General features: G+C 57.1%; 1 protein-coding gene across 1 annotated transcript in view; it reads right to left on the bottom strand.

Annotated features, from left to right (window-relative positions):
- Positions 1-5,490, bottom strand: part of RBM19 (RNA binding motif protein 19) — a 51,346-nt gene extending 45,856 nt beyond the window's left edge. Inside the window, exons 1-9 of the mRNA XM_032127929.1 lie at positions 5,373-5,490; positions 4,520-4,702; positions 3,945-4,076; positions 3,691-3,729; positions 2,996-3,200; positions 1,770-2,032; positions 1,227-1,295; positions 898-976; positions 130-201 (exon numbers count right to left, since the gene is read on the bottom strand). Of these exons, the coding sequence (XP_031983820.1) occupies positions 130-201; positions 898-976; positions 1,227-1,295; positions 1,770-2,032; positions 2,996-3,200; positions 3,691-3,729; positions 3,945-4,076; positions 4,520-4,702; positions 5,373-5,408 (1,078 nt within the window). The 5' untranslated portion in view covers positions 5,409-5,490. The remainder of the gene's footprint in view (positions 1-129; positions 202-897; positions 977-1,226; positions 1,296-1,769; positions 2,033-2,995; positions 3,201-3,690; positions 3,730-3,944; positions 4,077-4,519; positions 4,703-5,372) is intronic.
- Between the last annotated feature and the right edge of the window lie 16,759 nt (positions 5,491-22,249).

Genomic DNA, 22,249 nt, shown 5'->3' with positions numbered 1-22,249 from the left:
GTGGGCTAAGGCCAGGAACAACCCTCCCATCTGCCTGGAAAAACTCCCATCACAGGAGCTCCTTGTGCAGGGAACACTTGAGCAGCTGAGCTCCCGCAGCCGCAGCGAGCAGGAACAAACAGCCCTTACCCAGGAATTCTTTTTTCCGCTTCAAGGCCCTTTGCATTTCTGCTTCACTCTTCAAGTCAACAAAGATGTAACCTTGGAGGAAGGGAAGGTTCAGCTGAGCACCATGTGGGGAACACACACAGCCACTAATTGGGTAATTATGGGTGAATTGGGCTTGCTTGAGTATAGATTCCTATAGATAAAGCATTCAGCTCCCATGAAGAGTTTCAACCCAGCCTGGAAATGGCCATGTCAGACTGGAAGGCTGCCTTTTCAAAGCTTATTCTCTGCACACAAATCTAAAAAGCCTGACTTAGCAGCTGGAGGAGGCTTTCACAGGTGCCTCCCAGAGCAAACAGAAGCTGCATCCGTTGTTGGACTGTTAAAGGGAAAGAGCACAGCAAAGCTGCTGCACACCCAGCCCATCAGGAGACCCAAAGGCTGCCCTGCAGCCCACAAACACAAATCAGCACAGTGCCCTGCTCTGCTGCAGCTATCCCAGAGGAACAGGCTTTTCCTTGGCACGCTTTGGGGTGTTTAGAAAAGGCCTGGATGCAGATCAATAAAAAAAGGCTCCTGCTGCTACTCCTAAGGGAGCACAGCCAACATTACTGTGCCCAGGGCATCCTGTGGGCAGCAAGTAGGGCAGGAGAGCTGCAAAGTCACAGAAAGGTCTGGAAGAACCAGGCCATGAGCCAGGGATTTGGAACTACAGACTAAAAGAGCAGAGGGGTGATCGAGAGGTCCCTTAACTCTCAGATCCAACCCCCCTCCACACACAGCTCTTACCCGAATTCTTCCCCTGGGTCTCTTTCCCCATCCTGATTGCCACTGGCTTCAGAGGGAAGAAGAATTCCCGAATTTTTTGCTGCAGGAAGAATTAGAGTTGGTTGGGTAATTTCTCAGATACAGGAAGCAGCAAGTTGCAGACTTTGGTTTTTCTCTATGAAACACCCTGTGCAACAAACAGATCTCTGCACAAGGACAGTCCAAAAGCTCCCCTGACCACCCACACAACCCTCAAACAGTGAAAGTGAAAAGTTTCTGCAAAAGTCTTGCAGAGTTACACTCTGAGACCCCCCCTGAGCCTCCCTCCCCAGCTGGGAAACCAAACTTGCCTCGGTGATGTTCGAGGGGGCCCCACGCAGCTTCACTGTGAACCGAGTGCTGGCTACCCCTGAGCTGCCCTGAGGAGGGGAAAAAAAGGGGGGAAAAGGCTGAATGAAGGAACAAAAATCACAGCACAACCAGCTGGGCTTGTCCAACAAACAGGAGGCTCTAGAGTGGGAGAGGTTATCAAGAACTTCTGGCAACCATGTGGGGCAGGAGGTGCCTGCTGAAGGTGCAAGGCTCAGCTGGGAGTGTCAAACCCTGGCACCAAAAACTGAGTTCTGGGGGACAGCATTTCCTGCAGACAGGGAAAAAAGCCTCTGGAAAGGGCACTGGCAGCACTTAGCTGGAAGTGCCCCATCTCTGGGAATTTAGTCAGCCCTGAGGAGATTCAGCAAAATTTTTAAATGGGTCACACCAAGAATGCCAGGAAAGCTGGTACCCAGTGGGCCCTGCAGCCTTCCCAGGCTTCAGCCCATCCCTGCAGGGGCTGACAGACACCTGCTATCATAAAGCTGCTGCTTCAGGACAGAAGCCTAGTTCAGCTGTACCTCCAGTGTGGATCCTTTCTTCTTCTTCTTCCCCATGGGTGTTTCTTGCTCTGTTTGTTGGGCTTTTGGCTTCCCCCTTTTCTCTGGGTGGGTTTCTTCAATGCCCGAATCCTCCTCAGTCCCACTTTCCTCCTCCTCCTCCTCGCTCTCTGCTTCTTCCTCTGCACTGGATGAGGAGGAAGAATCCTCCACCACTTTAGATTTCAGGTAGTCCATATCTGAGAGCTCTTTGCTGGTAGCTGCCTTCTTCCCTCCTTTCTTTCCTGACAGAGAGGAGAGATCAGAGAAGTTTTTTCACACAGACACTGCTGCTGCTTTCCCCCCAGGCCAGGAAAAAGCTGAGAACTGCCACAATCATGACCATCACCTCCCTCTCCTCTACCTTTTCCACAGGAAGGGCTTGAGAACAGCAGAGCAATTTCATCTCGGCACTTCCAGACTGACAGTCTGGACTTCCAAAGCAACAGCTCACATATAAAACACGTTAGAAAGGGGTTTGAGGTACTGCAGGACAAACTGTTTTGTCAAAATTTTAACTAAATACCCCCAGCAGGCCTCAGAGAAGGGTTTCAAGTGTTTAGTTTGGACACGATCTCAGCTGCATTTGAGTGACCCAAAGAGATGAGGGGCAGCAGGGAAAACACCACTCACTCCACCAGAGCAGCCCAAGGCAATCCCTTGGGCAGGGAGGGAGAAAAGCTCCAATCCCACACCCAGCACTGCTGCAGGGACACTGGATGCTAAAACACACACAGAGCCCAGACTTCTGAGTCCTCAGGATTAACCCTCTACTCCAGCTCTCCTCGCAGGAGCCAAGATCCTGAGCCCTGTCCCTTCCCATCAACCCTGCCAGTCCCAGATTCCAGAAACGTGCACCCAAGGCAGAGCAGACAGGTTCCCAGACACCCACCCACAGCTTCCTAAAGCAACAGAAACCACACCCAGCCCTGCAAAGCCTGGAGGTAAAGTGGCTGCAGGCAGGAAAGTACTTCAGGAAAGCTGCAGATGCTTGTCCTGGTACTCTTCCCCAAGGACACAGGGAAGGCACAAATGCCACCCCCTAATATCAGCCACTGCATTTCCCACACTTCCCCGAATTTGGGGAAACAACCACACACCCCCAGCACGCAGAAAGGTGAGGCCCCACCCTCCTGGTGAGGCTGAGCCCAATCCTGTCACAGTCACCGTGACCAAGACAAGCAGAGGGTGGCAGCTCCCTCGGGTACCTTTGATGTCCTCCTCATCTTCAGAGGGCCCATCCCCACCCTCACTCAGCTCCTCAGACTCATCTGAATCGAAGTTGAGGTAATCAGCTGCTGCTGGCTTTCCCTTCTTGGGCTCCTCTGCCAGAGTGTCATTAGCCCACGTGGCCACCTGGGACCGCTTCTGGTGAACCACCAAGAACTCCTGGAACCTTTTATCTTCTTGCAGCTGTGAAAGACAAAAAGCAGACAAGCTGTGAAGGGAGACTCACAGTGAGCCTGAAATCCAAGACAACACCTCATTTCCAGCAGGGTAAAACCAAAAATCTCTTAAGGGGAGCTCAGTTTACACTGACAAGGAGATTAAAGTGTTCTCAAGGGCTCTCATTCCTACTCTTTTTTTATAATTGGTGTTTAGAAAGTACTTTGAAGAGGAAAACAAAACAAAAAGAGAAAAAAGCCCCAGACAAGTCAAATGTGACAGAACTCACATGTGGGTAAGCCCCAGAACTGCTGAAACAGAACTGACCTGGATGCAGTGCGTGGTCACACAGGAAGAGGTGACCATTAAAAAACTGCACCCCAGTGTTGGGGTTGTTAAAATGACTTTTTACAGCAGAACTGGGCTGTCCCAGCCTGAATCCCCAGCATGGGAAGTAGGACAGGAAGGAACTACTCAGCAGCAAGAATGCAGGGACTGCAACCCAACCTCAACTCACCTCCTTTAAGTTACCCACTGGATCCTTCTTCTTTTTATCCTTGGGGAAAAAAAAGCCCAGAAAGGTTCATTAGAAGCACAGGCAATGCCAGGTCACCCAAGAGCATAGCAAGCAGAGATCCTAAGGCACCAAGGAGCAGCACCAGGACTCCAGCACTTGCTGTGCCAGCTGCTCTGTTCCCTTCTCTCCAGCCCAGGCCACCCTTCTCTGTCACAGACACATAGCAGAGCCTCCAGGGATCAGGCAGGACTCACCTTCTTTGTGCCTGCAGGAGCTGCACTTGCCAAGGGCTTCTCGGGCTGCTTTTCTGAGGCAGGGGCCTTCTGAGAGTGCTTGCTCCAGGCTTTGGGCTTTGTAGGGTCACCAAAAGACTTGCACAGCTCCACCTGGAAGGAGTCAGGACTGTAATTAAACACATGGTCACCAGTCCATGCTGTAACTGCTGGGTAACTCCACTCTGTTACAGCCCTGATGGGATGAAGACTCTGCTGGAGCAACTTTTTACACACCTTGGTTTTAAAGGCACAGAGCTGCACATGCAATCACCGTGGGAAAGCTCAGAGAGGACACTCACAAAACCCCAGGATGGGCTGGGCTGGAAGGGGCCTTAAAGTCCCACCCCAGCCATGGCAGGGACACCTCCCACTGCCCCAGGCTGCTCCCAGCCCCAGTATCCAGCCTGGCCTTGGGCACTGCCAGGGATCCAGGGGCAGCCCCAGCTGCTCTGGGCACCCTGTGCCAGGGCCTGCCCACCCTCCCAGGGAACAATTCCTTCCCAATACCCCATTCCTTAAGAATCTCAGGAAGATATTTTCAGAGATCAGCTCACTGTGACTCTGGAAGTGTCTACGAAGCTTTTGTTGAAGTGGTTCAGGGCTGCCTGAGCTTCGTCTTCAGACTTGTAGCCAATGAAGCCGAATTTCCGGAACCTGCCATCCTTGGTGTACTTCAGGCAGCAGTCAGTGAGTGTGCCAAAGGCAGCAAACAGCTTCCTGAAGCGGTCCTGCTTCATCTGGGAGAGGAGAGAAGACAGCAGGAAGGGAAGTCAGCCCTGGAACTGACACAGAGATGCTCTGTGGACAAGTCCAAACCAAAATATTCTCCCTCAGAGGTTGTAGGAACCACGGTGTGTCACAGCAACAGTGCTAAAAATGCCTCCGTCAGCCACCAAACCCCTTGATCTCCCCCCCGAACCCACTGCGTGGGGGTGGGAACAGGGCGGGGTCCCGCCGGCACAGCAGCACCGAGAGCACAGCACCGACCCCAGACAGCGAGCGGGGAACAGCGACCACAGCGAGAGCCACTGCCCACCCTGAGGGGCTGCCACCTGCCCAGCCCATGCCCTCCCTGCTGCTTCCTGCACCCCAGGGCACCTTCCTGACTCCTCCAGGAGCTCTCCCACCGTCCCCTCCCCGAGGCGACCCCCCGTGTTCCCCATCCCAGGACCACGACTCCTTATCCCCTCCTGGCGCCTTCCCCGGGACATCTCGCTGCTCCCCCTCCAAAACCTCATCCTCCCGCCACTTCAAAGCTTCTCTCCCGGGGGATCTCCCCGCTCTCCCCAGCACACTCTCCCGTCCCTGCCCTGCATCCCGCTTCCCCCCGCAGCGCCCGTCAGACCCACCCTAGGCCCTGCACACCCCTCCCCACCGGCCGACCCCGCCACCGCGCCGCTGCCTCACCCCGTTGGGGAGATTCTTCACGATAAGCCGCGACATGGCTGCGACAGACGCCGCGGAGGGAGCGTTCAGCGCCGCGCACGCCGCGCCGCGGGCGCCGCCATCTTTCCCGGGTCACGTGGGCTGTGCGCGTCAGCGCGCATGCGCCAGCGGACCCGGATGTTGGGCCTTAGCAACGGCCCCTTAGCAACGGGGCCTGCAGGGGCGGGGGCCGCGGGAGCATCACCGGGACACCGGGGACAGGGACCGGCGGGGAGGGGAGGAGGGGCAGAACGAGGAGGGGCTGAGCACCCCTGGATTTCCCCGAGAGGCGCAGCTGCAGCTCCCCGGCCCGTCCGCGCTGCTCGGCGGGGCCGCAGGAGGGAGCTCCGCGCCCGCCGCTCCCGGCTCCGGGCGGCCGCGGAGCCAAAGTCCCTCGGGAAATGTCGGGTTTGCGACGGGGGGATGCCGCAGAATGGCTCGATGTCACGTCTAAAAGTCACGGAGGAGCGAGGAGGGAAGGGGGACAGAGGGTCTGGCCCAGGGAAACTGTGGATCCCTGGATGTACTCAGGGTGCCAGGCTGGACGGGGCTTGGAGCAACCTGGGATAGTGGAAAGTATCCCTGCCCATGGCAGGGGATGGGAACGAGATCCCTTCAAACCCGAACCATTCTGGGACTCTATGAATAAAAGCAGCTTCCCTCCAAGGAACGGCTACATAGCCCCAGCCAGAAGATGGTGTGTTGTGAGAGCTCCAAAGGATAAAAGAGAGCAAAAGTCACGGAATAAATAAAATCCCTTGGGGGTTACTAAACACTGCAGGTCCTCTCCAACCTGAGCATCCATCCACAGCTTCCTCATGAGGGGCAGCTCTGACTCGGCTGTGAGCAGGGACAGGAGCCGAGGGAGCAGCGCCAGGGCAGGGTTAGGCTGGATATCAGGAAAAGGCTCTTCCCCCCGCAGAGGGTGGCCAGGATGCTCCATGACCCTTGTGGGTCCCCTCCAGCTCGGGATAGTTTATGCTTCCATGACCCATTGCTGGAGGCTGAGCAGGACTGGGGGGAGCAGAACTGTTGTTCTTGAAGCATCTCCTCCTGCTCACAGCCCCTCAGCCCTGCTCTCACACGAGCCTGAAATCCGACTTCACACCTTTATTCCCAGAGGAAGATGCTCAGGGCAGCTCTGAGCTTCAGCACCAGCCCTCCCCCCTCCTCCCCATAGCTTGGAGTTACCTCAAGGATAACCTGGAGCAATTCCACCCCCTCACACCATCTCCTGGTGCCCCTTTGGGGCTGGTCCAACTGGCCGAGCCCTCCCCAGAGGCTGAAAGCAGCAGGGGGACAGGGCAGGAAGCTGTTGGGGGGAGGCAGCCCCAACCCAGCCCCATCACAGTGTCCTGGCAGGACTGGGGTGCAGCCCATGCTCTCCCCTCGGGGAATGGCAAGGGAAACGCATTTTCCAGGGAGAGAGAGTGGAGAACGGCCAGGCTCAGGGCACGGGAAGCAGGAGAGGGTGGGGGTGCTCTGGGAATGCCCTCAGTGCCCTGCTCAGCCCTGACTAGGGGCTCCCAGGGGAGATGCTCCTGTGTCCCTTCCCCTGCCCTTCCCAGGGGACTCCGTGAGGAGTCACAGCACAGGGACCCGGCTCCCTCCCCCCCTTGCCCTCTACTCCTGCCTCCTCCTTGGTCAGGCTGTCAGGGCTGTCACTGGGGATGCAGGCTGGGACTGACAGGACCCTCACGCCATCACTAACGCGTCCAGACCTTGCCCTTGTCACTCCTGTCTTCTCCAAGACACTTGTCCCCCATCTCCCTCCCCGTGTCCCCCTCACCTGCTGCACGCAGCAGCACCCAGCTCCTGCCCCCACAGCACCAACCTTGCCTGCTCTTGCCTCCTGACAGAGGGACTGATCCTGGCTGCCTCTGGCCCTGCTGCTCTTTGTAGGGCCTCACCTCCCACCACAGCTGCACCTGGGGCTGCAATCTGCCTCCTCACTGCCTTTTCTGCCATTAGGGGTGATTTTCCCCAGGCGGGAGCTTGGCCCCCCTGCTCAGGTGCTGCAGCTGTGAGCCCTAAGCATGGCTGGGATCAAAAAGAGCCTCTTCTGCCCGGGGGGGTTTGGGGCAGCAGAGCTTAGGTGAGACAGGGCCAGGTACTCCACTGACTCTTGATTCCAGTGTCCATGCAGGAACGGGTTTGGCAAAGCCCAGGGAGATTTCAGCTCTGCTAAAATTGAAAACAGCTGATTGTATCCCTCCCCAGGTGCAAAGCCTCAGTACAGCAGCACAAGATTTGCACACGCTGACTTCAGATTTGATTTCCTTTGTGGCTTCTGCTCCTCCGGGTAGGTCAAGATTCTAAGTTTACAAATGTGAGACTGGGAGCATCTTTTTCTGGAGAACTGGGGATTTTAGGGGGATCAGGGAGGTAAGAGAGTTGCCCCTTCAGCAGGTGCTGAAGAAGAAAGAAAGAAGGAAGAAAGAAGGAAGAAGCGGCTGCAGAGCCTCTCTGCCCCTGGGCATGTGAGGGCAGGGGGCAGATGCAAAGGCTGCTGTGGTGTTTGGAGAGGTGCTTCTCTTGCTCTTTGTCCCCCATGGTGTCCAAAGGGGCACCAGAGGTTCCCCCCGACTCGTCCAGGTGCCACGCCCGGCAGGCAGAGCTGTGACCCCGAGGCAGAGCAGCTGCTGTGCTGCGGTGTCCTGCCCCGGCCAGCCCTGGCACTGCCAGCCCTGCCGAGAAGGACGAGCGCAGCCCCGGGGTGCCCTTCATGCCTGTCGGATCGGGAGCGCCTCGGCCACCGCCGGGCACTGCTGGAGGTGAATGGGGAAGGTAAAAGATCTCTCTGAGCCGGGGTCACCTTGGCTGTGACAGGGTCCCCCACGCCAGGCAGCCTCTCTGGTGCTCACAGGACGCTGCTGAGCAGGTCTGGGGGCTCTGGGGGTTCTGAGTGTACCCACACCCTCCGTGGCAGTAAGCACTGCAGGTGCTCGGCTTCCTTGGCACCCTTGAGTCCTTCCCTTTTCTTCCTGATATGGGAAATGAGCGGAATTCAGCCCCGGGGGGTTCCTGCAGAGGGCTGTCACCTGGCTGAGGACCTTCTCCTGACTGAATTAACCCACAGATACCAGCGAGGACAGGGATGAACAGGACTCAGCAACACTCATGGCCTGGTTTTGGTGTGCTGCCCCCGCTGCGGGGGTAACATTATTTTAATAACAGCACCATAGAAAATCCTGCCTGAACCTCCTTGGTTCTGCTGCTGGAGACATTAAATTTTGGGAGGGGAGATGGCCAGAGCTCCTTGTGTGAGCAAATTGTCCTGACAGTCCTGAAGGAGGTAAAAGGCTGCTTTTAATGACACAGCTGGTGCTTGGGAAGGCAGTGCCTGGGACACTTGTCCCTACAGTGCTGCATGGGACCAAGGGAGGAGGAGGAGGAGGAAGAGAAATTGCCCTTCTGAAGAGCTTCATGCCTGGGACTCTGCCCAGCCTGGCCTGCCAGAGGCTCTGCCAGAGGGGCAGGATGCTGCAAGGATGCTGTCCTTGCCTGGGGGTGTGAGTGCTGCAGTGTCACTGTGGGCAGCACAGTTTGGCTGCCAACCACACCTCCCCTCACCTGAACCCACTGCCTCGGCCGAGGGCACCGTCTGGAGGCGTGTGCCATGCTCCTGCTCTCTGCCCTCCTTTTACCTGCAGGTTGTCTGTGGAGATCGTGTCTTTCCAAGGCCTTGCAGCTGAACTGCAGCGCTGAGTGTCAGCAGATGGGAGAGAGGATGAGGAAGGGCAGGAGGGATTTCCCCCATCACATCGGGCACAAACAAGCTGCTGATGCCAGCGTGACTTGCCATGGAGGAGGATTCACCAAGGGTTTGGAAATCCAGATAATCCAAGTGCTTTGCATTACAGCAGCTGGGGGACAGAGGTTAAATCCTGTCCCTGAGCAATAATTCATCTGCCAGAACACGTAATGGGACCACCCTTGCCCTGGAGAGCAGCCACCACCAGAGCAGGTCTCAGACCTTCTCCTCTCCCTGTGAAGCAGCTGATGGTGGTGGATGGCAGAGCTGAAGGAGATGATCCATGAGGTCAAATCCCTCCTGGCATCACTCTGCCCATCACAGCCCACATGCCTGCCTAGCAGAGCCTTCCGTGGTTCTCCAGAGGGGATGGGCTGGAGCTTGGCACTGAGCGCACAGAACCTGCCAGGGCTGGAGCAGGGTTAGAGGAAAGGTTGATCCAGGCCCTCTCCTGACCCCACCTGAAGCTGGGGGAGATGTTGGCTGTGTTCTGCCACAGCTGCTGCTGTCACCCACCCAGAACACTGTTTCCTCCCGGTGACAGATAAGGTCCAGCACCTTTTCCAAGCTGCCCCAAGCAGCTCTCCCTTCAGCCCTTGACAGGCTCCCCATCAGCCTTCCTGACGGGTGTGCATAGGACCCTCCATGAGGAGACCAGGGAGAGGGATTTTCCTGCTGCTGCCCCTTGCCCGCTCTCTCCTTCATCCATCACCCCTTCCACTGCCTCGAGTTTCCTTTATTTCTGTATTTTTGGGTGTGTGTGTGCAAATGGGCTCAGGGGAGGGTCCGGGCAACAGCTGCCTTTGATCAGCGAAACATGTGGGAGATGGAGCACTTCAGGAATGCCGACTCCTGATCAAAGGTGGGAACACAGTGACAGCCGGGACTTGGCAAAAACCCATCCCGGCTAATCCCTGCTGGGGAGCCGGGGGGTCGGCTCAGGGACCCACCCAGGCAGAGCCCGCAGCCCATCAGAGGGATGGACCCATGCCCCGCAGGGTGAGGGAGCAGGGCTGCTCCATCTGCGCCAGGGCTCTGGCCCAGGGCTCTGTCCCGAGCAGGGCGTCATCCTCTTTGCAACGAGAAACGGGATCCCCAGCTCTCCCTCGGTTCTCCATCATCCCTGCTCCCACACGCCGGCACCCTCCAAACCCTACAGCTCCTGCAGCTGCTCCCTGGAGAGGGAGCTGAGGGGAGAGGGGGGCAGCGATGCCCTGAGGCTTTCAGCGCCTCCAAAAAGATGGATGGAAAGGTCACTTGGGAGGAAAAGGGAAGACAAATCGGCAGACACCCGGGGTTTGGGGCCAGCAGGGACACAGCTCCCAGCCCCTGCCGCGTCCCAGGTGTGTGGGTGGCGGTGCAGGACAGCCCCGGTGCCAAGAATGTCCCGTGTCGCCTTCCCCCGCGGCCGCTCTTATCTCCCGCCCGGCTTTCTCCTGATAATCCCGGTGGGAAGCCTGTCTGGAGGAGCAGGTGGACTCGGGCAAGGCGTTTGTCAAGCTCAGCCCCCCTGAGCTACACCCAGCCCTTCTCCACCGCAACACTCGCCTCTTCCACCCTCATGGGTTTCACTCCAGCTCTTCCCAACTTCGGTGAACACCCTCGGTTCCCAGCAGGAATAATCCCACCCCACGGGCCTGGTGCTTCCCACACCCCTCGTCCTGCCAGGACACACCTTCCTCCTCCCCGTGGCTATTGAGGCTTGGCCGAGGCTCCTCTGCCATGGTAAAAAGGGAAGCTTTCAAAAAGGGCCGATAAGGGCGGCTCCCTCGGGGTCACCCCCTGTCCCCGGGCGGGGTCACGGGTCGCTTCCTCGCTGTGCGGGGCCTGATAACGAGTCCATCACGGCCGGGGGATGGAGACAGGAGTTATCAGCAAACCCTGGGAAAATAAAGACATGGAAATGCTCCTGCAGCAGGCCGGGAATCCGGCAGGGATGAGCCCTTTTTTGGGTGGATGGAGAGGCTGGGGTTTAAGAGCTGGTGGAGGGGGCACAGAGGAAAGGGGCGGGGGAAATTGGGAAGCAGGGAGCAGTGGGAACAGAGCGGCAGCTGAGGGTCGGGATCCCGCATGGCTCCGGAGTGGTGCCTCCACAGCCGGCTGAGGGCACGGGGAGAGGCTGCCGGGGCAAGGGGGATGGCTGAGTTCTGGCATCGCCTAGATTGGGAAAACTCTCCAAGCTTATCAGGTCCAACCACATCCTTTAGTGCCGCATTCACCCATCTTTTAAATTCCTCCAGCTTTGGTGACTCCGCCACTGCCCTGAGCAGCCTCTGCCAGTGCTTGACAACTCTTTCCATGAAGAAATTTCCCTTAATATCTGACCTCAACCTCCTCCAGTGCAGCTTGAGGCTGTTTCCTCTCTGTCACATTACCTGGGAGAAGAGACCAACCTCCAGCTGGCTCCAGGCTCTGCTCAGGGAGCTGTGGAGAGCAGGAAGCTCCTCCTGAGGCTCCTTTTCTCTGGGCTGAGCCCCGCCAGGGGCAGGGGGCCCGTTCCAGACCAGGACAGGCAGCAGGCAGGGAATGAATAGGGTGCCCCTGTGCCAGACCCACAGAATGTGGGGCTGGGGAGGTAATGGGTCTTCCCAGGGAACCTGAAGACCCCTTGGAAAGATTTCCCAGAAAAATGAGGTCCCAGGAAGAATAAATCAGGCAGGAGGGATGGAGTGATCAGTGCTGCCACGTCCCCACAGAGTCACGTCATGCAAGTCCCAGCCCAAAGGGTTCACCTGCCAAAATATCCCACACAAACCATGACCCACAGCCCGACCCACAGCCCCCACTACAGCCAGGTCCTGCACCAGAGCAGGGAGGGAAACTGAGGCACGGGGAAAGCCTGCTGACACTGCCTCCTCCCTGGACTACTTGTGCTCCAGCACGGGGGACAGCCCAAGGACCCTCACTTTTGTGGAGGTCATGGAAATGGCCAGAGGCTTCCCAAGCTGCAAAATCAGCCCTGAGCACAGGGACGCGGCTGCTCCATCCCATCCCAGACGGGCAAAGCAGAGCTGACAGCCGGGTGCGGATGAGGGGAATTTCGGAGAGGCAGCAGTGAGGGACAGGCGGCTGCGGGAGGGGAGGGGACAGCCCGGGCGCTGCTCAGGCTGCTCCGAGGCAGCACAGGGTGACAGGCCACCGCTGACACCTCGGGAGGGCCACACTCGGTGACAGCAGCGCGGGGAGGGCCCGACGTGACGGGGACGGCTGTGACACGAGGCCACGGGGCAGCCCCCACCCGGCACTCGCCAGCAGCCCGGCTGAACTCCCTCCTCTGCCCCCCACCAGATGTGTCCTGCAAACGCTTCTCCCTCTCCGAGAGGCTGAGCGGAGGAACATTGAAACACCTGCCTGCCTCGGCCGGGAATCAAAGGCCCCGGTGCTGGGATCCCTGCATGGCACACTTATCCCTGGGGAAATGCCAGCGTGGGAATGTAGGGCACCCTCTCTCCTCAGGGACCCTCCGTGGGAGCAGCATGCAATTGAAACAAGTGAGGCCAGATGGTTTATTAGCAATTACAGAGCTGGGAGCTGACACTCTTCTCATTCTGGCTCCAAGGCTTCAGGAATGGGTCCATCTCAGAATGTTTCACACACACTCCCTGGCAATGGGGCAGGAGAGGTTGGATTTATTTGAGGATGCAGCACTCTGACACCACAGCAGTGAGGCTGGTGAGTGGAGAGATGGGATTGGAGCGGATTGTGGTGTTTAGGAGGCAGATAAGGGAGCAATGGAAATTGTCACCTGGGTTAATAGTCACTTGTTTAGAATCATGGAATCATTAAGGTGGGAAAAGGCCTCCAAGATCATCAAATCCAGCCTTCAACCAAGCACTCCTGAGCCAGTTCTGGAATTTCAGCAGTGGGGGCTCTGTCCTCTTCAGTGGTTGGGCACCACATTGCAGCTCCTCGGCACAGGTCTGGTGGGAGCAAACAGGACTCAGCAGCAGGTTCCCAGGGGAGGAGAAACCTTCATCAGTGCAGCTCGTTAGTGCCTGCAGACGTGCAGGCCTGAGGCTGCCATGTCACCTGGAGGGCGATGATGAAGTCTGGTTCTGTAGAGGGACTCACCAGGCCCCCACGTGTGCAAGCAGAGCTGAATTCTCCGCATTTGTTGGCCTGTTCCTCCCAGATCTTTGCACCAGCACTGGGAGGTGACCTTGGACTTGACCAGGATCCACACAGCGACACCCTCCAGGCTGGAGAGCACAGCAGGACCTGCAGAGGTCTCAGTTTATCTGCTGCCAGCACTCATCTGAGGCCATAATCCCTCTTGGGAAGGGCTGCACCCTTGGGCACAGCCGCAGGATCCAGGGAGGAGCCGCCGTCCAGCATCTCCACCTGCAGAGTCCCTCCCTCTGCCATCCCAGCCACGCCTGCAGGGACATTGTGGTTGGGAGGAGAGGTTTCATCCCCGCTGGGGAGCTGTTATTCCCCTCTGGGCAGAGTGAATGTCACTTTTCTCCCTCCTTTCCCTCGGTCTTCAGCATCACCGCCCCCAGAGCGCCCACCCGAGCTGGTGGGGCTGCCCCCGCAGCGTTCCGTCCTCCCCAGGGCTTGCAGCCTCCAAGTGAGACTTTCCCTGGACACCTCTGGCAGTTTGTTATCCCAACCTGGGCTTCCCCACAGCTGGCAGGGGGAATTTTAGTGTCCTTTTGTGCTGGGTGAAGTGTTGCAGCAGAGCAGGTTGGCTAGGGGAGTGGAACAAGCTGTTCCAACAGGGGAGAGATCTCCAGCCCTCCTCCTCCTCCTCGGCTTGGCAAAGCCCTGTTCCATCCCCAAATGCTGCCAAGGGGCATCAAGCTCCCGACCAAGCCCAGCATCCAGGTGGGGCTGCAGAGGGGCACGGGCTCCCCGCGCTGCCCTGGGCAGAGCAAAGCCTCGGTGAGGCTGGGTGCAGGTGGTTTGCTCCGAGGTGGAAAGGATGCTCCACACAGCTGGATCAGCTCCTGTGGTCCCCGAGCTCCTGCCTAGAACGGGTTTGGAATTCCTCGAAGCAGGCCCTGGCTGTGGGAGAGCACGGCATGATCCGTGCCCTCATGCTGCTTTCCCGAAACAAACGCCTCAGTGCCAGCAGCGGCGGCCGGGCACCACGGTGTGCCTCGCTGCCCTGCGTTTGGCAGGAGCAAAGAGCCTTCTCCAAGCCCAGATTCCCCTGGAGGAGGAGCCTCTGGGACCGCAGTAAAGCCAAGCAGAGACACCAAACCTCACTTTCTAATTTTTTTTTTTAATTTAAGGGTGGTGCTGCAACTGCAGCTTTGCCTCCTGCAGAGGTTTGTTTCTCTGCTGGCAGGGCTGCGTGCTGGAAGCTGCCAGGCAAGGGGCTCTCCGGCCACAACTACAAAGCAGGCTGACACCTCTAATGAATTGCAGTAATACCAGCTCGGGGTGAACTCTGAAGTGCCTGTTTACACAATCACCGACCTCCCCTCACCCCGCGCTGGGGCCAGGCCCCCCTCCTTGATGGATCACAGCTGAATGCAGGCAGCCCCCGGTGTTTATCATCTCCCAGCCCTGTGAAGGGAAGGCATAGCAGCATTTCCTGGCACTGCTGACAATTCAATACCCAACCAACACTTGCTCTGAGAAATGCCCCTGCACTTCCCTTGGGAGCCCCAGCTTTGCTGGGAGGGCTCTGTGCACAGGGGTTTTGCAGCATCAGGCACTGGGACGCGTGGGCAAGGCCCTCTCACGGAGCAGGGAGCAAGGCCAGCCCCTGTGCTCCCCAGTGCCCTGCCAGGAACTGCTCTTGGCCAGGACGGCCCCTGTGGGGTGTTATTCTGATGTTTTGCCATTTTGGCCCAGGAATTTTTTCCATTTTTCCCGGTGTCCTGGTGCTCAAAAGCTGCCAGCTCCTGGGTTCTCATGGCTCAGGGATTGCTCCCTCTGACAGGATCCATGCCAAGCTGGAGGGAAGAGGTTCTTCAAGGAGCCCTGAGCTCCTGAGGGTGGGAAATGGGTCTTAAATCAGTGGAGTGGGGAAAAAAAAAAGCCAACAAAGCAGCAGGTTCCTCCTGTCCCACCTGTAACACTTCCAGAGCTCCCCAAGACAGCCACAGGCATCTCCCTCTGTTCAGATCAAAGCCTGCTCTGTGAGGGGGCTGGAGATGTGTCCCCAGCCCTCAGATGTCCTCAGCTCTGCTTGGGTCTGTGCCCAGCAGAGCCCAGGCCTCCCTCCTCTCTGCTGGTAGAGCCTGGGGAGCACCACAAACCTTCCCACCCTCTGGGAATCCCATCCTTTACCTCCAAGGCAGACCTCCATGGGCTTGGAGCAGCACACCCATGGGTAGGGGACCACAGGAGCCCCTCAGTGCCCTCTCCTGCCCCGTGCCAGAGCCACGGCAGTGCTGGGGGTGGGAAGCAGCTGCAGCATCACTGTGCAAGAGCCAGGGACAAGGCGAGGGGAGGGGCCATGGTCCCAGCGTGTGGCGGCCCTGAGCAGCCAGAAGAGAAGAGTTTGTTGGGAGGATGATCCGGGGGATGCTCAGCCTGGAACGCGCGGAGGAGGAAGGGTGGCCCCGTGCCACCATCCCCCGCTGCTCTCACGTGTGCCTGTTTTAGCTCTGCAGCAGGGGACTGTCTCTAATCCAGCCAAGCTTTCCTGCTCAGAGGATGAGAACTCCAGGGCTGGCCCCTGGAGGAGGCACTTCTCCGTTTCCCTGCTTGCCCTCCGCCCTCTTCGTTTTGTTCCGGAGTTATTTTTGGCAGTAAAAGCTTTTTTCTTCGCCCTTCCCCTGGCCCCCAGCTCTCTGCCAGGCAAAGTGGCATTTTAAGCCTCCTGCCCACCCGAGCAGAAAAATGGTGGCTGAGGCAGGGTAGAGTTAAGCCTTTCCATCCTTCTCGAACCATTAACTGCCCATCAACTCAGCTGCCCGGAGAGGAGCTCTCAAAAGCCTCTGTGGGGACAACCTGCTCCCCACCAGGGGTTCATGAGGGCAAGGAGAAGCACAACCCCCAAAGTGGGGTCTCACTCCATGTCTCCTTCCCTCCAGCACTACAAAATCCCCTCAATTAATTCAGCATCGAAGCACCTGCAGTCCCTCAGCAAATACAAAATCCCAGCTGCACTCCAACTCCTGCTCCCACCGGGAGCTGGGTGAACCAACAAGGTCCTACCCCAAAAAGAGACTCAAAGCAGGGACCTTGTGCCACCAAAAATCACACAGAGCAGGGGAGGGACCTTGTTTCACTGCTGGCAGCCAGGGAAGGGGTGTCCAAGCCAAAGAGCAGGAGCCCAGTGACCTCCAGGTACCAAGCCCCCTGGGCCTCTTTATTCCCTGATTGCTGCTGGAATTCTCCGCAGCATGGACACACCAGGAGCTGCTGGTTGCTCCCACAGCACCCCAGAGGAGGCAGCTCCCTGTCACTCGTGGGGACCAGGACGGCAGCAGGAGGTGCTGGGAGCCAGGAGCCAAAGGACACTCGAGGGGAATAAGAAAATCCCTGTCCCAACCTTCCTCCCTGCCCAGGGATTAACCTTTTCCTGCAGCCCAGAGAGCCAGACACTTCCAAACCTCCCTATTTCCCAGGAAAGCAGGGTGCTTGTCCCTCCTCCACCTGGAGGAGAATTGGAAAAAAACAGAGATCTGACAATCTGGGAATGCTGTGGGAGCTCCAGGCTCTTGCATATTGCTGGAGAAAAGTAAATTTCCCCTTGAGTCCAAACTGCTCACCTCTAGTGTCTGCAGAATTGTCCTGGCATTTGTCTGCTTTGGAGCAACCTTGTCATTTAATTGGGTTTTGTCTTTGATTTTGAGGTTTTTGTTTAAATCGACTGAATTGCTTTGGAACGAAGGATCTTGGATCTGCGCTTTAAATAAGCTGGACTGGAATTGTCTGCAGTTTGAGGAATTTTCAGAGCTGCGATGTTTTATCTCAGCATCTGGGAGCGAAACAGATTCCCCAAAGACACAAAGCCCATAAAAACCAGCAGCAAGGGGCCGGCGTGGACACCCAGCTGGCTCAGCATCCTCCTCGCAGCAGCCAGCATCGGGCACTCAGGCAGGGAAGCACGGAGCTATTCCAGCCTCAGCCGCTGGGCATGCAGGGACACCTCATCCCAAGTTACCTCCAATCCTGGTGTTTAACATCCCCTGACAGACAGCCCTCCGCCTCCTGAGGGGTTCCAGAGCATCCCACAGCAGGGAGTTCGCACTGGATCCCAGGTTTGAATCCGGTGTGTAGAACCAGGATGGACTAAACAGCGCTCCGTGTTCCCAGTAAGGCATGACCCCAGAAAAACCCAGAAAAACCCGTGCTGGTCAGCGCGGCTGAAATTTTCACTCCCTAGCCCAGATCCTGATTGGCACAAAGGGAAAAAAAGTGGGTTTTAGCCTCCTGCAGGACACCGGGGCTTCCTGGCTCGGCTCCATCCTCCCACCCCGGCTGAGCCCGAGCTGTGCAGGCGCTTCGGGCAAGAGAACTCCCAAAGAATGTCCCAGACCTCGGGGTTCGAGCGGAGCGGCCGAGCGGGCTCTGCTGTGACCGCCCGGCCCCGGCGAGGAGTCGCCACCACCAGGTGTCACCCGCCCCCTTCGCCCGAGCCCCCCGAGAGCCCCGCGGGGCCGCCGCTCCGGAGGGGCCGGGGCAGCGCCCCGAGGGGTCCCCGGCCACGTCCCCTCCTCCCCGGCAACATCGGTGGGGACCAAATCGCATCCCAGGCTCGCTATTGTCCCGTCTCCATGGCAACCCCCTGGCTGCAGCATCCCTCAGTGAGCGGCGCTGGACCATGGGATGCTCGGCACAGCCCAGCCCTGGCAGTCCCTGTCCCAGTCCTGGATCCCGTGATGAGCGGGAATTATTCCTCCTTAAACTGCCCTTTGCACGGAGAACTGCACTCCGGACTGTTTAGATATAAAATACGTTGTTTTCAGACTCATAATTTTAAGCTTTCTACCTCAGGAGTGCGACAGAATCGTGGAATGGTTTGGGTTGGAAGGGACCTGAAATATCTCGTTCCAACCCCTGCCATGGACAGGGACACCTTCCACTATCCCAGGCTGTCCCAGCCTGGCCTCGGACACTTCCAGGGATGGGGCAATAGCAGGTACCTGCACAGGAGAATGTGCAGCCGAATTATCACAGAGGGGGCTGAGCAGAATTATCCCAACTCACACCAGAACAGCCTGGGTTTGCAAGTAAATAAATCAGAAATCAAGATATTTCGCTCCAAAGTAATTCAGTCGATTTAAACAAAAACCTCAAAATCAAAGACAAAACCCAATTAAATGACAAGGTTGCTCCAAAGCAGACAAATGCCAGGACAATTCTGCAGACACTAGAGGTGAGCAGTTTGGACTCAAGGGGAAATTTACTTTTCTCCAGCAATATGCAAGAGCCTGGAGCTCCCACAGCATTCCCAGATTGTCAGATCTCTGTTTTTTCCAACTAAAACCACCAGTGAAAACAGCAGCCCATGTTAGCCCACAGACCTTGGGCATTGTCTAGCAACTCCTTTCCCTCCCCCAGCCTTGGCAGGGAGAAAAGGAGCTGCCAACAGGTCCGAGCCTCCAAGTGAAACACTGAAAGCACTGGGGGAAGGACAAGAAGATGCAGATCCTCTTCAGGTGACACAACGATGTTCAGCTCAAGTGACAGCAGCTGAGAACCAGTGGCAGCCCCTGCACAGGAAGGACACCAGAGGGTTCAGCCAGGCCAAATTTCAGATAAAAATTCGTGGTTTGTTTCTTTTTTCTGCCCCCCACTAGGTCCACCGCAGTTTTGTGGCAGCAGGCTCTGCTCTGCAGGACTTCCACGCTGCTGCCTGAGAGGGGATGGGCTGGAGCTGAGGGAGGATCTGAAGTGCTCTGGGTGGCTGTTTCTTGGGAAAACAGCAGCAAACCCAGAAAGTGAAGCAGGCAGGGAGTGCCTGTGCCCTTGGCACACAGGCAGGGCATCTGGGGGCTAGAAAAGCAAGTGCTGAAACCCTTCTTTTCCCCTTTTTTTTGTAGCACCCCTCTCAAAGCACCAAAGAGTGAGAGCCCCTCACTTGATGCAGCCCTTCCTTCTCCTGCAGCCCAAGAGAGAAATAAGGGATCCCCAAAATTCAGGTTGGTTTTGTTTGAGGCACCTGCCAGGAAATGTTCATGTTCCAGCACTGCCAGACCGTGTCCAGGGAAAGGTGGGAACACACAGGTCCATGGGAGCCGGGGGCTGGGGACATTTCCCAGCACACATGGAATGCCCTGAGTGCCAAGGGACTTTCAAAGTCATCGATCCAGCTCCCAGCCCTGCCCAGACACCCCAACAACCCCACTCTGGGCATCCCTGGCAGCGCTGTCCAAACGCTCCTGGAGCTCTGGCAGCCTCGGGGCCGTGCCCATTCCCTGGGGAGCCTGGGCAGTGCCCAGCAGCCTCTGGGGGAAGAACCTTTCCCTGCTCTCCAGCCTGAGCCTGCCCTGGCCCAGCTCCAGGAGCTCCCTGGGTGCTGCCACATCTCCTGGGCTGCACATCAATGTAACATCCACAAGATCTCAGAAAGAGAAACCTCAACAAGGCTCCCAAAGTCACAGCCACAAGGCTTGGCTCATTGTCAGAGCCAACTGATCTTGCAGCAACGACCAAACCCTGTGGAAAACCCCCAAGCCTGGCCCTTTTCACACCTGACCTTCCCTTCAGCGATACATTAGCCCCTGTGCCCGGGCTGGCTGCTGCTGGAATTCTAAGTGGGATGCTGCTGAGTTTATTACAGAGCAGAGGGCTTGGCTCAGCAGGATCCCCGGGGGCTCCGGCCGCTCCTGAGCCCTGCTTGCCGTGTTTAATGGACTGGGCTACAAAAAGCTCGGCTGTTGGGAGCCCCCAGCGTGGCTTGTAAAAGCCAGGCCCAACAATGAGCTGCAAACTGGGCTGTGTGGCTTCCCTGCTCTGCTTCCCAAGCAGGTTATTGCTTGTAAAGGCTCCTCGCTGGAAGCCGCAGTGCTCCGAGGGTGAGGCCGGGACGGCTTTTGATACGTTAAATAAAAAGCCCCCACACTTGATTCCTTTCCCAAGGAATATTTGATATTTGTTGCTCTGGGGTCCCTAGAAAGGAAGAAAATTACTGGCCCATTAACAACTACCCCTTGGCCTGTTTTCCCGGATTTAAAACAATGCACTCAAAATTGGCAGTTGAGGCAGCCTTAAACATTTGTTTTGCCTCAGATTATTTGCAACACCCTGTAAACTCAGGGGCTTTTCGCTCCCTGGCCAGGGGGATTTCTCTTATGCATTTTTCCATGTGTCTCCAACATATGGAGCAATAAAAAAAAAAAAGAAAAATCAAGCTCATAGCTGGTGTCACGAAATGTTTTGGGGGTGGGGAGGCCTTGGGGAGGTGGTGTGGGACTTGGATCACTGTGACCTGGCAGAGACCTGGGCCTGAAGGAAGCTCATGTTTTTATGAGCCAGGAAATTGCAGGCTCAGCTTGGGCTGTGCCAGTTGTCCAGAAGGGCTCAAGTTTCACATCATAACTTGGGTCTTGGTGGAGGTGAGGAGGTGGAGGGAGATGTGGCAGCTGCATGGGAGGGTGGGCACCACAAGATGCAGGGATGGCTACGAGACAGAGCTGGTGCTTGGGGAAAACATAAGAGCCTGTGAAGGGAGAAAAAATTCATCCAATTTCCACTCCCACCCACAATTGCCCAAAAGCTGCTGAGTTGGGAACAAGTTCTCAGAGTCCCCGTTTGCCAGGGGCACAGATGAGCCTGGAGCGCTTTCCTGGGCCAGCTGGGAGCAGAGACACCCATCCTTCCTCAGGTACCAACTCTCCCTGCTCTGCCCTGTCCAGCAGGCTGAGGGTGGGATTATTGGGGCTGTCCTGTGTAGGGCCAGGAGCTGGACTTGATAATCCTTGGGGATCCCTTTCAGCTTGTGATATTCTTTATGAGCATTCTTTTAAGGGGAGAGAGGGCTGGGAAGGGAGAAAGGTGTGGGACACAGAGGTGGGACCAAACCATGGAGAGGAACACCAACACACCCCAAGCCTCAGAGCAGAGACAGTGGCCAAGGAGATGCCTGAAGGGCACTTCAATCCCTTTCCTCTGTCCGTCAGCAGAAGAGTTCAGCTATGCCCAAGTCTCCCAAAACACCTTTTTTTTCTGCATCTATCTGAAAATTTTTCCATGCTCAGGGGTTTCTGGATGCATCCCTGGCTGCCCTGAGGTGCCCAGTGCCCAGCTGGGCACTGCCTGTGAGCCGCAGCATCGCTGGCAGTGAGGAGCCAAACACACTGAGGAGTGCAAGACTTTGGGCAAAGCTGGTGTTTCCCAGAGCTCAGCATTCACATACTCACCCACATATTGTCCTCTAGGAAATCCTGCTGGGAATATGAGAATAATACAGGAAACTTTGGGGAGAGGCTCAGGAGTCACAGCAAAGGGTGACATCCAGTGCTCCCTCTGCTCCTATCCACAGCCCATTCCCTGTGAATTCCAGGGCTGAGAGTTCACTTTTCCAGCAGTGGGTGGGCATCCCACAGTGCAGGCAAGTGGCCAGAGAATCCCAGCTGCTCCCAGCACCCCTCAGCCAGTGGCTGTGAGCTGCCCGTTCACACCAAACACAGCACAAACATTGCTGCAGCACCCCCGGGCATCTGTCAGAGAAATGCTCAGCAGGGCACCACAGTCCAAGGGAGGGGATGTGTTTAACCTCCTCTTTAAATAAAAGGCAGAAAATTAATCACGCAGCCCGGACTGTGGTGTTTCCCGGCTTTCTTCATTTGTCACTTCAGCCGTGCTGTTTCAGTGCAGGTTTTAGCGGTGCCTTGGGCAGCCCAGCAGCAGCTCAAGGGCTCTTGGCAGGCTCAGCAGAGCAGGGAGTGAATTCTCCTCTGCTCCCCCACTCAGCTGTGTGGTCTCTCAGCCCTGTCTCCACTTGCCCAGGCTGCCCCAGCTCTTCAGCACAGTGCCCACGGCAGCCCCATGGAGCCAGGCAAGTCCCTTTGGCCACCAGAGTGAGGTCTCTCCAGGCCAAAACATGGCCAGGGACAGCTTTGGAGCTGGAGCCTCACCCAGAAACTTTCACCTCAAACCTTCCTGTGTGGGGAGGAGATGAGAGGGTTTTCCTGCCTGGCTTCAGTCCTTGCTCTGGGCAGACACAGGGTGGCAAAACACCATGGTTCTTTTGGGA

This window comes from Corvus moneduloides, chromosome 18, assembly GCF_009650955.1.
Source record: "Corvus moneduloides isolate bCorMon1 chromosome 18, bCorMon1.pri, whole genome shotgun sequence".
Taxonomy (NCBI): Eukaryota; Metazoa; Chordata; class Aves; order Passeriformes; family Corvidae; genus Corvus; species Corvus moneduloides.
This window is presented reverse-complemented; position numbering and strand designations above follow the sequence as displayed.